The 16647-nt window shown below is 34.4% G+C and overlaps 1 protein-coding gene across 1 annotated transcript; it reads right to left on the bottom strand.

The window, feature by feature from the left end:
• Positions 1 to 2243: 2243 nt before the first annotated feature.
• On the bottom strand, positions 2244 to 3694 carry LOC125778620 (ATP-dependent RNA helicase WM6-like). Its single transcript, XM_049457158.1, has one exon. It carries the CDS (start codon positions 3548 to 3550, stop codon positions 2279 to 2281), a length of 1272 nt encoding a protein of 423 aa, XP_049313115.1. The 5' UTR covers positions 3551 to 3694; the 3' UTR covers positions 2244 to 2278.
• Between the last annotated feature and the right edge of the window lie 12953 nt (positions 3695 to 16647).

Below are 16647 nucleotides of genomic sequence, written 5' to 3'. Positions count from 1 at the left end.
CTGTGTGCATCTTCTTTTGGCCAGCACAACACCAGCGGCTTCGACTTATTCTCATACTCTTTTTACATACACATATACATAAAAACGCATAGAAGCAAGCGGCTGCGCATTTCGCGCACTTGCCACTTTGAAAGCCACTGCGCATGCGCGCACGAACGCGCTTTGCTTTGGGAGCGTGTCTCGTAAAAGCGGGCATTAATGATGATGCTGCTTCGCTTATGTACACATATAGTATATACATACATTCGGGCGTAAGTTAGCTTGCTTGACTTGAGGTTTTTGCTTGATTTGCGCAAGCGCGCTGTCCAAATTGTTTGACAGTTGTGCGTGGCGGGCGTTGGACAGCCGGCAGGCAGATACAAGCATACACATATATTACTATATATTATATACTATATATTTGTTTGCGAGCCTGTGCTCTGCTGTGGCAAAAGTCGCGGCATTGCGTTGTGGCCTCCTTTTCGGGGTGCACTGTGGCAGGAACGCGTTGTCTGACGTTGCGCTGTGTCTTGTGGCCGATTGACAGCATTACTAACTGTTAATATATGACAGTGTTGTTGCATTGGCTGCCTCGTTTTTGCCTGCAAGCAAGCACATCATCACTGGGCCTGCTCGTATGCACCTTTGACCATTTAAAAATAGTTTGCTGCAAATTATTGCATGAATTCGCTGCTAACGGTGAATTTTTGTGTGTTGTAAACGCAAAAAGTATTTCAAAATTTGTTTTTTGTTTTTATTTCATGAATAAGCGTCACAAATAAACAGTTTTTCATATAAAAACTTTATTTTGATCGTTCAGTTTGTATGGCAGCTATATGCTATAGTGTTCCGATCTGCACAATTTGCTCGCAGATTGTACAGTTAGCTCAGAAAATAATCCCTGCCAAGTTTTGTAAAAATATGTCCTTAAATAAAATAGTTTTTCATACAAGATCTTGTTTGTAAACGTTCAGTTTGTATGGCAGCTATATGCTATAGTAGTCTGATTTGAATTATTTTTTCGGAGATTAAAGTAATGTCTTAGCAAAGAAACTGAGTTGAGTTTCACGAAGACGAGTTGTCATATAAAAAAGTTTTCCATACAAGAAAGTGATTTTGATCCTTCAGTTTGTATGACAGCTATATGCTATAGTGATGCGATATTAATAGTTTCGACAAAAACACAACTTCTTGGTGAGAGAAGAATATGTGCAAAATTTCAGACAGGTAGCTCAAAAATTGAGTGACTAGTTAGCGTGTATGGAGACGATAAATCTAAATCTACTCAAGAAATAAGCAATGACAATTTCTTTATCTTCCATAATCTAGTTTGTTGTTGTTGTTTCTGTAACATAACTTTTTAAATTTTGATTAACTTTCTGCATTTACTGACATTTATAATACCATATACATACATATATGACGCCTTTACACTACATACTTTGATTTAGAAGCCCATGTCACATTACACGAAAGACTTAAGCAACAAACTTGAAATACTTTCATATGGAAGAATGTTAATAATTCATTAAACTTATAGTGATAGAATGAAATTTCTGTTATTAAGACATTAACTAACAGAATATATACTTATTTTCAGTAATATTTTTCGAATTTTTTTCATAACATCGGTAATCTTTACTTCAAAACCCTAATGAAAAACAAATTTCTGAGAAAAAATAAAACTCATAGCGACCACCAAGCTTGTTCTAGACACAACTTGCTTTCTAATCATGCTCTTACTGCTCTTCATTGCTATTTTAATGGCCACGAACTGATGAAAAATTGTTTTGAGGAGACTAAAAATGCAACAGGTGTCTACAAGCAGATGGGAAGGGAGTATGCATGGCCACTTTTGTGCTACGAGATCTCTTGATAATAATGCTTCATAATAAATGCAGGTCAAAGTATTTATAATAAGCATTGAACATAAATTTCTCAACAACAAACAGCTGCTAATAAAAGGGGTCAACAATAATGAAGTGAATTGGTTATTAAAAAGGGGTTATGAAGGAAACAGTTATGATGGAAATTTCTTGCTTTAAAACGGCTTTTTGTCTGTAGAGTATACAAATATAAGAGAAAAATTTTATTTTGACAGGCCAAACTAATTTTTATTTAATTTTTCTTTCAATATTTTATATAAGAACTATTTTTATGATAAACTAACTAATTTTTATTTAATTTTTTCTTAAAATTTTTTTTATTGAATTCATGCAATACAAAATACTTAAACTAAACTTATTACCAGCGTCACCAACATGCATTATTGTGTTCATATATAATACTATTTTCCACATCAGCGTCCCTCGATATACGAGCTCAATTCGATTTGATCTGGCAACTCTGTGATTTTCACATCAAATCTTGACTGAACTTCACTCAAAATTTTATTATCCGCCTCATCTGAAACGAAGGAGATGGCCAAACCTTTGGTGCCGAAGCGTCCAGCGCGTGCCACACGATGCAAGTAGGTGTCGCTGCTCTCCGGCATGTCATAGTTGAAGGCGATGTTCACACGCTCGATATCCATGCCGCGTCCAAAGAGATTGGTGGCAACCAAAATGCGTTTTTGGAAATCCTTGAACTCTTGATAACGTTTTAAACGCTCCTCCTGCGACATGCCACGATGTATGCCGACCGCAGGGAAGTTCTGCTCGCTCAGCAGTTGACTGAGCGCGATGCAGCGTTGCACTGATTTCACAAAGATGACAACCTGATTGAATTCGAGCACATCCAACAGCTCGAACAGTTTCTTATTCTTCTCGTTCTCCTTCAGCTGTGCGTAGTGTTGTTGCAAGCCATGCAATGTCAGCTTGGCCTCGTCATCTACATAGACCTCCATAGGGTCTTGCATGAATTTCTTGCACACCGGACGTATGTCTTTGCTCAACGTGGCGGAGAACATCATCACCTGTTTGGCGTGCGGCGTGCTGCGGAAGATCTCCTGCACATCGCGACGCATATCAATATGCTCCAACATCTGATCGCATTCGTCGAGCACGAAGTGTTTCAGATTTTTCAGATTCAGTTTCTTGTTGCGTATCAAAGCTAGTATGCGTCCAGGTGTGCCGACGATTATGTGTGGCATTTTGTCCTTTAAAGACTTCTCATCATTTTGTATGGCCAAGCCACCGAAGTAGACGCCAACCTTCACATTCGTCATATACTTGGCGAAGCGTTCATACTCTTTGCCGATCTGGAAGGCCAGCTCACGTGTGTGACACATAACCAACACGTAGGGCACATTCTCCGTTGGCTCCAGCTGCTGTAGTGTCGCCAGCACAAACACTGCGGTCTTACCCATACCGGACTTGGCCTGACACAGTATATCCATGCCGAGTACCGCTTGTGGTATGCATTCGTGTTGCACCTCAGATGGATGCTCGAAGCCGCAGTCCACGATAGCACGCAGAATCTCCGGTTTTAGCAGAAAATCACGAAATCCAGAGCTATGTATGGACACATAAGTGCCTTTCACGTCTTTCTTCGGTTTTTTGGCCACTGGTTCGATGGTGGGCTCGACCAGCTCCTCTTCCTCGTAGTCCAAGAGATCGATGTTATCAGCCATTGTTTTTATATTTTTTATTAAAGTTCAGCAGTTAAGGCAGAGAAGTTCAGTTGATTTTGCAAGTATTTAAAGTTTTTAGTTTTGAGCGCGTTTTAGTTTTTGCTGCTGTTCTTGCTTCGACAGTGCGTAAAATCTGTTTGCTGAAAAAGTCCTTGCTGTCGCAGCTTTTATACGATTTTTGCTGCTATATTCCTAGTTTAACTGCGCAGGTAGGCACTGCTTAATCACCTGTTGCAACCCTGAGGTGAGAATCGTCCTTTATTACAACAACTACAAAGGGGATTTAAATTTATAAATTTTCTACCTGAATAGTCCTGAAGGCGTTTCGTCTGCAAACAAAGCGCTTTGAGGCATTGTTTGTAGATCGAAGGTGTTGTTAATCAAATTATGATCCTTCTACTCCATTGAAATTTTAATTTTTGAGGCTGAAACTGACAATTTTTCAGGTTTTTTTTATGAAGAATATTTTTTAGATAATAACACAAGTTTTTTTTGCAAATAGTTTTTGTAAGTTTTATACACTTTTTACAATAATTTATTATATATATATAAATTTTTAATTTATGATAATATTTTTGATGAAATAACTGTTTTTTAATACTTCAATAAGTCTTGTTTTTGAAAAGCGTAAATATATTTTATTTCCATAAAAACCTAGAGATTTGTTCAGGAAATTTTTTTCCAAATCTGGAAAATTTAATATAACTTTTATTTATAAATTTTTTTTCAATATTTTTTAAGAAATATTTCTTTTAAAAATCTAAAAAAAATCCCAATTTTTTAAGACATATTTTTTTCGAAAATATTAAAGATGAAATTTATTTCCCTAATTGTTTTATTAAGTTAGGCTTTCTTTTTTGTCCTCTTTTATGATTTTAATATAATTTTTAAGAAATGTTTTTTTGCGAGAATTTGAAATAATTTTAAAATATTAAAAAAATAATTTTAAAATAATATATTTCCAACATTTTAAAAATATATGCACATTTTTTATGAAGAAAATTTTTTGAAAACCGTAGATATATTTCATTAGCCAAAACATTTAAGGATGAATAGTTGTTTAAGGTTTTTTTCTGAAATCTGAAGAAATATTTTACTTTATTTTTTTATATTTTTAGCAAAGTTATAATATTTTTTTAAAAATGTTTTTTCGAAAATTTGAGTATAATTTTTTTTGCGAAATAAATTTTTTTAAATAGCTTTTTTATATACTTTTTAATTATTTTTTTTTTTTTAATTATATATTTTTCGACAACTAAAGTTAATTTTCATTTTCCAAAATACTTAAAAAATATTCGTATTTTATGAAAAAAAAATATCTTTTCGAAATCTGAAAAATCGTAAAAAATATAAATTTTTTGAAAAATTTTTTTTTTAACTGCAACTATGTATTATTTTCCATAATCCTTTTATTTTAGTTTTGTTAATTTTTTTAATAATTTTTTTTTTTTAATAATAGATAAATTTTTATAAAATATTTTTTTGTTTAATGAATATATGTATATTTAATTTCTCAAATAACTCCTTTAATTAATTTTTCTAGATATTTTTTTGGAAGTATTTTTTAGGGAATTAATCGTTTTTTTTAAGATTATGTTTTCCAAAACTATATATACACAAAGAAAATTTTTTTTTAGAACATCATGTTCCTACATAATATTCATTAAAACCTTTCGTAGTTCTTAACCAACAATTTTCCACTTTCTTTTATATTTTTATATACAATACACACTTAAATCCCCGAAGGCACATTAACCGGCTAGTTAAGTGCTTTGTAATGCTATAACCTTGAAAATGTTATTTGAAATAAATGTACTTACATTTCCGGCATACACAGACGCAGGTGTGATTGTGTGTGTCCGTGAAGAATAACCAGCACTTCCTGGCTTTAATAAGGGCAATAAAACGCATAATAATTTTTACTATTTTAATTACCTGCAAGATCATACGTTTGAGGAAATTTTAATGATTTAAAAAGTATAATTTTTCCGAGTTTGTGTTTGCGTTTTAGTGTGTATTATTAAATGAAAGAAACCACAATTCAGACTTTTTGATCATTTTCTAAGAATATTTTCTAAGAAGTAGGTTTATATGTATATAGTGCAATATACATATATAAAGGTGCTAAAATTATAAAATGTTTAGTAAAAATATTTTTTACAAAAGTTCATGGAAGTGTTTTCACAACTCTAACCAACTCTTTTTGTTTAAATTATACTTTTATTATATATTTAATTTAATAATTATTTTAATTTCATGATAGAAAATAAGCATGCATTTAGATTTTAATAAATTTGGAAAAAATTTATAGTACCACAAATTTTTCAGAGTTGCCACCCGCTTAAAAATATTTTTAACAGCAAACTTTTTTAAAATCTTTAAATTTGGTTTTTGTTTTGTTTTAAGATTTTTTGAAATTTTATAGCATTAATTTTTTCAGAGTTGCCACCCGCTTAAAAATATTTTCAACTGCAAACTTTTTTAAAATCTTTTAATTTGAAAAGTTATGAAATTTTAAAGGATTAAGTTTTTTTTAGAGTTGCCACCGTTTTCAATTTTTTTAAGCTCTTTAAATTTTTTTGTTTTCTTTTTAGATTCTGTGAAATTTTATAGGATTAATTTTTTAGAGTTGCCACACAAAATTATTTTCAACCGCATGAATTTTTAAACTCCCTATTTTTTATATTAAAAAATTTAGTAAAAATTTAAACTTTATTTATCAGTGTTGCCATTCTCTGGAAAAATATTGACAAAAATATTCAACTGAAAACTTTAATTTTTTACTTTTTTAGATTGATTTTTAATTTTTAAATATTTAGTGAAAATAAGTATTCAAGTAATTTAACTTTTTTATGCCATTTTCGTTTATTTTTAATTGTTTAAACATTTAGTGAAAATTTATTGTATTAAAACTTTTAAAAGAGGTGGTAACTCTATGAAAACAAATATTTTTAACCGTAATCTTTTTTATACTCCTTTGATGGGGTTTTCTATGATTTGATTTATTTTAACAATTTCAATAATATTTTTTTTAATTAGATGGCAACCTTGTTCAGTTTCATTTTAAACTTCTATGCCTTTTAAGTTTCCTTAGCTTGGTGTTAATAATGTGATGTTTTCTGCCTAATTATTTGACATAAAATTGTGAAACAGTTGGCAATGCTTACAATTTTGAATAAAAGTGGCATCTCTTTTAAATTATATTTTCAGCGTAAAGCCCTAAGCATCTAATAAAATCTCTATAATTGGACATAATAATTCGAATTCGTTTTGTATAATATTTTTTTTTTAATTAAAATTTTTGATGAAGTTGGCAACCCTCATTAAATACATGTAGTTTTAAGCTTTCTGAAGGCTCATCAATTTGATAGCCATATTGTATTATTTGTAAATTTATTAACTTGTCAATTTAATAAAAAAAAATATTTTCGAACAGTTGGCAACACTAGTCAAAACATTGTTTGAAATGTAACCTTTGTTTTTAAATATTTTCATATTATTACATTGTATATACTATCGTTTATTTATCTAATTTTAATTCACTTTAAGCAGTATTTCTTTGTCTCTTTTCATTATTTAAAGTTTTGAATAAATGTAGCACCCCTTTTAAATAATATTTTGTGTGTGAAGCTTTTCAAAATATCACAGCTTGATGCTGATATTGTATGTACTATTTGGTTGTATTACAACATATATTTTAATTCCTTTTTTTGAAAAAGTGGCAACCCTCCTAAAAAAATTTCAATACAAAACTTTCTCACATAACTTCAGTTTGACAGCTATAATTGGTGTATCTATAATTTTTTTTAGCATATAGTTTTCAAACAGGTGACAGCTCCTATCAATATTTTTAACTATTGGATTATATATACACACATATGTATGTATGTATATATAGAATCCTAATTTTATACCAATATCTAGTGTATTTATGTTAGTAAATTCTGAAGATATGGCAACACAATTAAACAAAGTTCTGTTACCTATAAGCTTACCGTCTTCTGTCTACGCTACGTAACTGGTATAGAAGTGGTGAAGCATCAGGAAGAGAATAAATAGTGGCAATCTCAGCACAACAGTAAATGCCTTTGGTGAATCAAACAAAAAAGCAACAATAATAAGAACTACAATGTTGCAACTAATAACCTAATAACATCCGCATTAACTGTTCGACACAGAAATGCATGAATGAATAACCGAAGACTAGCACACTGGCTAACAGACGAACACTGGCAGACCAAAGCACATAAAAACTGTAGTATGGCTGAGGAATTGGGATGAGATAGATGAAATGCATGAATCGCGGAAATGTTTATGACACAACGGAGCAAAAAAAAAAACAACAAAAAAAACGAAAAGAAAAAAATCCAGAAATCATTTGAAGATATGAAGCGATTTGTGGCACGAAGCTAAGGCAGCGAATGCAAGCGAGAAAGCAACACCCAAAAGCGAATGGGTGCGAGCGGAAAAAAGTAAATCAAATATGAAGAGGCAATCAAGCATTGTTGGCGCTTTTATTGTGCCTGCTTTTGTTGTAGTTTGTGCTGCCAAGTCCACAGTTGTGGCAGGTGTAGGCCTAGCCATGACACACTTCCACTTCCAAGCCACTTTCAAGCGATGCTGCAACGTCTACAAATATATATATGTATATAATAAATGTTTGTTGTTGTGGCGTTAAAGGGAACGAGCTGAGGTGGGCAGTTAAGCGCAGGAAATTGTGCTGAGGAACATTTAGTGTGCGTTTTGTTTATTTATTCTGCTGCTCAAGCACTCAACTGCACTCGCCTCGTGTCCATAGTGGAGGTAATTCACTTTATGCCTTGATGAAGACGTTCGTGATGTTTTTGCAAAAGAATTTGTTAAAAGCGATGACAGCGATATATTTTATGACTTTCTTTAGCCGTTAGTGAAAAGTGAAGAATTTGTGAGAGCTTTTGTGGCAGTAATGGCAGCGGTCATAAAATAAATATGCTGACTGAAGAATGGCGGAGCCATCAATAGAGCCAGTTAAATAGTTTTAAAGATATTATAGATATAGATATATGTCAGCAAATGAAGCGCTTAAAAAGTATGAAAATAAGAAAAATAAGTGAAAAAATAGTGAGAATAATATAAAAAAAAAAACAAAAAGATAATTAATAATTATTCAAAATTGCAATTCTCGCATAGTTGGCAACCCTTTTGACTTTTGAAAAACATTTTTAACTCTAAGTTTTCTTAAAAATATTCAGTTTTATGCCCATGTTGTAGAGATTCTTTATATTAAATTATTTCTCTGACTTACTATTTTTAAAACGGTGGCAGCACTCATGGAAAATATTTTAAACTCTTAGCTTTTTTTAACCTCTTCAGTTTTATACCCATATTGTGGTGATTCGGTATAGTACTTATCACTTTTTTGATATGCAATTCTTAAAATGGTGGCAACACTTCGGAAAAACATTCTTACTTACTCTTAGCTTTCTTAAAACTTTTCATCCATATTCTATGGATTTTTACATTATAATATTTTTTTACACACGATTTTCAAAACGGTGGCAACACTTTTTAAATTTATTTTAAGCTCTTAACTTTCGTAAAAGTTGCCACATATTTTAATTTTTCAGTTTCATACTTTTCTATATATTATTACTTTTTTTGACATGCAGTTTTCAAAATGGTGGCTACTCTTTTGGAAAATATTTTAAATTCTTAGCTTTCCGTTTCACTTTTATACCCACATTGTAGGGATTCTTTACATTATTATGTATGTTTTGTTGACACACGATTTTCAATAGCTTTAAATAAAAAATTAAAACAAATAATTTTACTCATTAAAAATTTCGATTAGGTGGCAACCCTTATGTAAAATATTTGAAACTGCAATCTTGTTAAATGTTTTATATCTGAATTAATATTTTGTATAATAATCGAATTTTTCTAAAATTATAAATTAGGTGGCATCACTCATAGTTTCAATTAAAAACTCGCTGAAAGCGCTTTTCTTTAAACTCTTAACGTATGTAATAATTTTTTTAATTAAAAAAAATTTTAATTTAAAGAATTTCTATTAGGTGGCAACCCTCAAGAATATGTTTTTTTAATTGTAAGTTTTCTTAAGCTCTTATACATTCATATTGTGATTATACATACATATGTATGTATATTGCTTTTCTTTTGATAAAAAAAAATAAAATAGGTGGCAACCTCCATAAAAATAATTTCAATTGGAAAGCAAAAGTTCCTCAGTTTGATTTCTGCATTGTAGTAATTACTTTAACTTGTAATTTTTCGCATTAAAAATTTTCGATTGGGTGGCAACCCTAAAAAATATGCTTTTAATTGTAAGCTTTTTTTAGATGTTTTACTTTCATATTGTAATAGTTTATATATTAATTAGGTTTTTGATAATAAAAAAATTAAAACGGGTGGCAACCTGCATATATGTAAGTATTCTCAATTAGAAGCTGTCTGAAGGTTTTTGAGTTTAATGTCCGCATTGTAGTAATTATGTTAACTTGTAATTTTTCTCATTAAAAAATTTCGATTATGTGGCAACCCTAAATAATATATTATTTTAAATGTAAACTTTCTTTAGTATTTTATTTATCCATATTGTAATAGTTTATATATTTATAAGATTTTTCATAAAAAAATTAAAATAGGTGGCAACGTGCATAAAAATATTCTCAATTAGAAGCGCTCTGAAAGTTTTTAAGTTTGATTTCTGCAATGTAATAATTTTCTTTTCTTTACATTTTTCTAATCTAAAATTGCGAATAGGTGGCAACCCTCATCAAAGAAATTTTATATAAAAGTTTTCTTAGGGCGCTGAATTTTAATAAAAATATTGATTTTCAGCTAATTAATATTTTTTTAATATTTTTTTGGAAGCATATTTCTAAACAGGTGGCAACCATTCTCGATAATATAGTAATAGTAGTAGAAAGAAAAAGCATGTATTGAGTATATTAAAAAAATAACAATAATTTAATATAAATCCTTAAATTTATATTATAGTAAAGAAACAACAAAACTATGTGCTTAAAACCTAAAACAACAAATTAATGGGAAATATCTTAAAAATGAAAAAAAAATATTTATTAACACTTACTTATGCATATATCGAAGCTTGATTTTTCCATGTTTTTTCCTTATCATTTTTCGCTTTCTGTTTTCTCTGCTGCTCATCTTTTCGTCTGTTTTCCTTAACTTATTCATAAATTATGATAACTAACGTTGTTGTTGTAATTCATGTTTGTTTTTACTGTCAATATTGAAAGAAAACAGCACTTCAATATTATTATAGCAAATAACAAGAAATCAACGCATTTCTTTGGGGTCAGTCACCTGCGACTCGCGAAGAAATCATTTGTGACGAAGGGAGAAATATTAAACGCAAAGGTGGCCTACCAGCTGATATTTTTGGTATACTGGTTTGTGGACACGACTGAATTTATGTTATAAGCGTATTAAGCGCAATGCCGCAACTATTAGAGATTTAGTAATGGGCGAAAATAATCTCAACGGCGAAACAGGTTGTACACTTGAGTTATTTGCTTGACGCAGAGTTAGAAATATATTTCTATATGTATTTTTAATATACTATTTTTTCTTCTTTATTGGCGGAGACATCGCTTACGTGGTTATAGCCGCTTAGTCCGAAGTAGCACCTGTTGGCAGGAGTTATTTTGCGCTGGATTTCGAGGCTGACGTTGTTGTTGGTGTTAATGCTGGTTCCAAGATAGACGAGATTATCTACGACTTCGAAGTTTTGACTGTCAACATCGACGTGGGTGTCTAGTCGCGATCGAGACGACTGTTTGTTTGATGACAGGAGATGCTTCATCTTGTCTTCATTCACAACCGGACCCTTAGGCTTCACTTCTTTATCCAGTCTGAAGAAAGCTGTACTAACGAGAATAATATCTTATCATCGGTGTACCCCAGCAGCTGTACACTCTTATAGAAGATGGTGACTTCCTTATTCAGATCTGCAGCTCGAATTATTTGCTCCAAGATTATAGTGAAAAAGTCGCATAAAAGAGAGTCGCTTTGTCTGAAACCTTATTTGGTGTCTAACAGCTCGGAAAGGTTCTTCCCGGTCCTGACAGAGCTTTTGGTATTGCTCAACGAAAGTTAAGTACTGTAGCGCTATAAGCCTTGAGTTCGCTGACTGTGCGCTCTAGGCTACCATCGAGTTATTTTATGATTCGGCTCGTTTAGGTCTCTGGACTCTGCGTTATTATAGGAAACTGTAGTGCCGAAGAACTTGCTAAGAGAGATTCTGTAGTCACAATAATTACGGAATGGGAACGGCCGGGAGCTCCGTTGCCTGCTTGTGCTTCAGCACTAGACTGTTGAGCCTCAGGCCAGCTCGACAAGCGTCTGATGAACTTGCTAAGACATGTACTTTAATCACAATAACTGTGGCTTGGGAACGGTTAGGAGCTAATTTGTGGTTCATTGCTAGACTATTGGGCCACATAACAGCTCAGCAAGCGTTCGCCAACTACCAAAAACTATGCTGTCGTAATTTGCTTATGGCTCAGAACACTTCACTCTAGCAAAGTCACTTCACTCTAGCAAAGTCCACCTTTTAATGTTTTTAGGAGATCTAACTGGACACTGTCCGATCGGGATTAATATAGTAAGATTAAACATCTTACCAGTTCCTAGTTGCCTTTGTCTTTTTGAGGGATCAGCTATCTAGCCTAACCTAACCTAACATATTAGCCACGATAGAGAGCTGAGGACTACGGAACTCTTTGATTTCAGCAAGGTCCACCTTTTAATGGTTTTAAGAGTTCTAACAGGACACTGTCCGATCGAGATTCATACAGTATGACCAAACATCTTACCGGATGTCAGCTGAATTAGCTTTTGCCTGGCTGAGGGATCATTCATCTAACCGAATCTAACCTAACTTAGACACTGTTTTTTGTCTCAATAGAGAACTGTTTGCCGCAGAGCAATCAGTTTGGCGTCTGTCTCCTTGTACCTTGCTTACATTAGCCTAGACTTCAAAATAAACTAAAATTAGCGACGCCTACTCATCTCTTAGTGAAGTTTAAGGTGAAATTAAAAAAAAATATACATATGTATTTATTTTTTGATTACGAAAATATGAAATGACTTTCATTTAACTTTTACAAACAACAAAATTCGCATTTATCGGCAAGAAATGAAAATGCCATTGGAAATTAAATACAACGCGCAACATGCAACGCCGTCGCGCGCATGACTGTCACTTGCAATTTAGCGGTATAGGAATTTTTGAACAGCTGTAAACAAATTTTGTTGTCATTTTCCACCACAACGGACTTGACGACACGACGCGGCGGCGTCGGCAATATGAGCGGCAGAGGCCCCAAATGCGGATTTCACTTTTATACGACGAAAGATAAGTGAAATGCAGAAAAAAAGAGAAAAAACGAGAAAAAATAATGAAAATAAAAATGACAAAAATTTATAAAAATAAAGAGGAGAAAAATCATACAAATAAAAATAAGAAAAATAAGAAAAAGTGGAAAAAACATTATACAAATTATAAAAACGAGCCAAAGGAAAAACAGGAAAGTGTTTGAGGCAAGCCTGAGCGAGGCGCAAAGTTGAAGCGGCGACTGCAAGCACAGTTGAAGATGGACCAATGTGAACGTCAGCGGGATTTTTGCGTAGAAAAGTATAGATTTATTAATGGTAAACTTTTTCCTTATTATTGTTGTTTTTGTATTGCTTATGCACAACAAATCAACTTTCAATTATACTTCGCGGCACTCATAAATTTGAATGCGATTGCTTTTGATGTGCACACGTACACACACATGTGTGCATGTATGCGAAAGTGATTCCACGCGCGCGCCAGAAAACAAAAGTTAAGCTTAGCCTTGACCAGTCAGCTGTGGATGGGCCCAAAAAGCCGTATGTGTCTGCATATAAATAAATTGCGCTGCGCCAAGCAAAAGAAATTGAAAACGATTACATTTCGAAAATTGACGATTACACATGTATTGGCTTAACATTATTTGTTGTTTTTGCAATAATTTATATAAATTAAAAAAAGAGAATAAAGAAGAAGAAAAATACTTGAAAAAGACGCAAGCAGACACAGCAACTTGCCGGCTCAACCACCACGACCACTGCTTGCTAAAACATAGCAGACCTACGCGCCAACGTCACCGCTCACAGCTGCGTTTCCATATTCCCGATTCCGTACACGTAGGCAAATTTAATGTCACTTTCGGTGTGCCTAGGCGCTGACAAAAGCATCAACATTACAACAAAAGCATCAACACATAACAATAAGAGTGGGAAAGCACCGTCAGCTTTGAGTAATGTGTGGAGTCAGCTGACAAAAGCCACAGCTAGCAGGCAGAAGAATAGTGTAGCCGACAAGAAAGCGAGTGCTTTGTTCTTTTCACAGACCAAAACGGTTGTGGTTATGATTTGCTTTTGTCGCTGTCTGCATATGAAGTGGCAATAAATTAGACAGTGCAAAGCGAAAAGAAGGACAGAAGTTTTAAGAAGCGTCAAGATTGTATGTAAAGAAAACGAGCTTCAAAGTGAAGAATTCCATGAAAAAAAGAAAATATTATAGGTGCTTCTTCTTCTTTATTAGCGTAGACACCGCTTACGCGGTTATAGCCGAGTTTACAACAGCGCGATTGGAGATTCCAAGTGTAGCAAGGTCCTTCTCCACCTAACCTTTCCAATGGAGTGAGGTCTTCCTCTTCCTCAAGTGGCCACTGCGTCGAATACTTTCAGAGCTGGAGTGTTTTTATCCCTTCCGACGACAAGATCTAGCTATCTAGAACTACATATGTATGTTAATGTCGTCGTATAACTCGTGCAGTTCATCGTTCCATCGACTGCGATGGAAGTTTTACAAGAGTATGCTCCGATCTTGAAACCTTCTTTAAGTCGCCGGATCTTTTCGTAGATTTTTCGAGCATTACCCCTGTAGGCTAGCTTGTCAAGCTCTTCGTACTTCATTTTTTCGGCTTCTCTTTGTTTTGTCTGCAAATGCGTCGCGCTTCCCTCATCAAGTCTCGGTATCTATCAGCCTGTTTTCTTTCCACTGCGACACGGAACTTCTCATAGTACCAGCTATTAATTTACTCTTTTCCGAAAACCAATGGCTTTGTTTGAAGCTGTACGTAAAGAGCTTGAAAAGCCTTCCCACATTTTCCTTATATCGAGTTCCTGATGACTGCTCTCAGATAGCAGGAATGCATGTCGAGTAGAAAATCGTTCGGATGTCGGTTGTGATTGCAGCTTCTCGACGTCGAACCTTGTCCTTGTCTTTGTCGACATATGTTTTTTGCTGCACAGAATTAATTGAGCTGTGGAAAGCACAGAGAGGGGTGCAACAAGAAAGAGGTCCGAGTCGGCAGAGGCATTCTTGGTCACATCGCCTCTCTCTTTCGATCACCGATATGTTGAAGGACTTCTCTTTGGTGCGGATTGTGACTAGACGTTCATCTATCGGGGTCATGTCAGGAATCCCACTCCTTTATATGACCACTGTAGTAAATGTCACAAGAGCCTACTCGTCTCAGTTCTTGTCCCGTCCATCGCGTTTCTTGGACGGCGGTGATGTCAGCCTTGATTCAAACGAGGACATTAACCACCTGGGCGACGGCACCTTTCTAATTAAGTGACCGTGGTTGTCTTTAAATGGGGGGTCTCTCATACGAAGCTGTTTGTTCGTTTTCATTGAAGGAGTTTGTTTTTTTGGACGGGTCCTTAACCCTGCGTACAACCCTGGGGAGAGATGGTTCACCTTCTCACTTCAGCTACCCAGAAGATACTTGGTCTAAGACCGGAAGTGGTGAGCTGCTTGAGCCACATATAAAAGAATCGTTTCTGGCCACACCCAATTGAATTGTGCTCAGAGAACTTTCCTCAGTTGCGTGAACTTCTACACATAAGTCCATTCCCTAATAATAATATAATGCATAATAGTTCCATAAAAGAAAAATAAATGTTCCGCTAGGTGGCGCTGTGGTCCAAATATTGAAAGAATGACATTTAAAGCATAAATTGGTATCGATTCGGAGTCGTTCAAATTCATGAGCATTCTAAATACGTGCTATAATATTTAAAAACTTTCAGAATATTTTTTTACAATACCAATCTTGAATCCTTTTCACCAACCTTCTTTCGTCATGCGAAAACTCGATGCTCGTTAGTGCAAAAATACCCAAGGAAAATAACCGAAAATTGGCATTTTCACTCGCCGCGCAATCAACGAATTTTCATGCTTGCAATTTTCATGCGTACGGCCGGTGTGACGCCAGTCGCGCGATTGTGCTCCAAACACATAACCGCATTCCACAGACACCTGTAGCGTTGCAGCCAAGTGACGACCATGTGCAGGAGGGGTGTCGTGGGGCACAGCAGCGGTAAGTGGCGAGTGTGGTGCAAGCTTGTTGCAATCATAACCAGTTCAACGACTTGCCGCTTGCCAATTCACCAATTCGCTGAGCTGATAGCTGACCCAGCATACGCAGCTTCCTTGGCACAGCGACGGTGCAATGCTTATGAATTCGATGCGCTGACGGAAAGGCTGCATTCTCGTACCAGTAAGACACACTCACATATATGTACACACATGTGTGTCCGAAAAACCGAATCAAGCGACACGTCAATGCGGCCCGCTTGGGTATTGAGTACGCAAGCGCGGCTTTAACTTGTTTGGCGGAAAAGTTGATAAGCAAAAAAGTTGCAAAAAATATGGTTAAATCTGTGCTGAATGCGGCGTTCGGCTAGCAACCATATTTGCGCACTTGTTGTTGTGACATAAGCGGCCAGTTTTCGGACAATGTTGGCACGTAATTAAATGCGGTTGAAAATGGCTATTGAATTGGTGAAGTGTTTGCTTTGCCTGCATTGGCGTACGCGAGTGGCCCACACGGCGGCAGCGTAATGGCAACAATGTGACAAGTGGCAAGCAGGTTACGTGTTCTGCGCTTCCAAAAGCATAAATCGAGTTTCGCAAAGATATTTCGGCTGTGAATTTAATTAGCGAATTTTTTATTAAAAAATATTTTTTTTGTTAAACTAGTGACTTGAAAGTATGGTTCTGAAGTATAAATATGTATAATAATATATTTTTT

The sequence above is a fragment of the Bactrocera dorsalis genome, chromosome 5 (assembly GCF_023373825.1).
Source record: "Bactrocera dorsalis isolate Fly_Bdor chromosome 5, ASM2337382v1, whole genome shotgun sequence".
In the NCBI taxonomy this organism is placed as follows: Eukaryota; Metazoa; Arthropoda; class Insecta; order Diptera; family Tephritidae; genus Bactrocera; species Bactrocera dorsalis.
The sequence above is the reverse complement of the archived record's forward strand: the minus strand, read 5'-3'. Positions and strand labels throughout refer to the sequence as shown.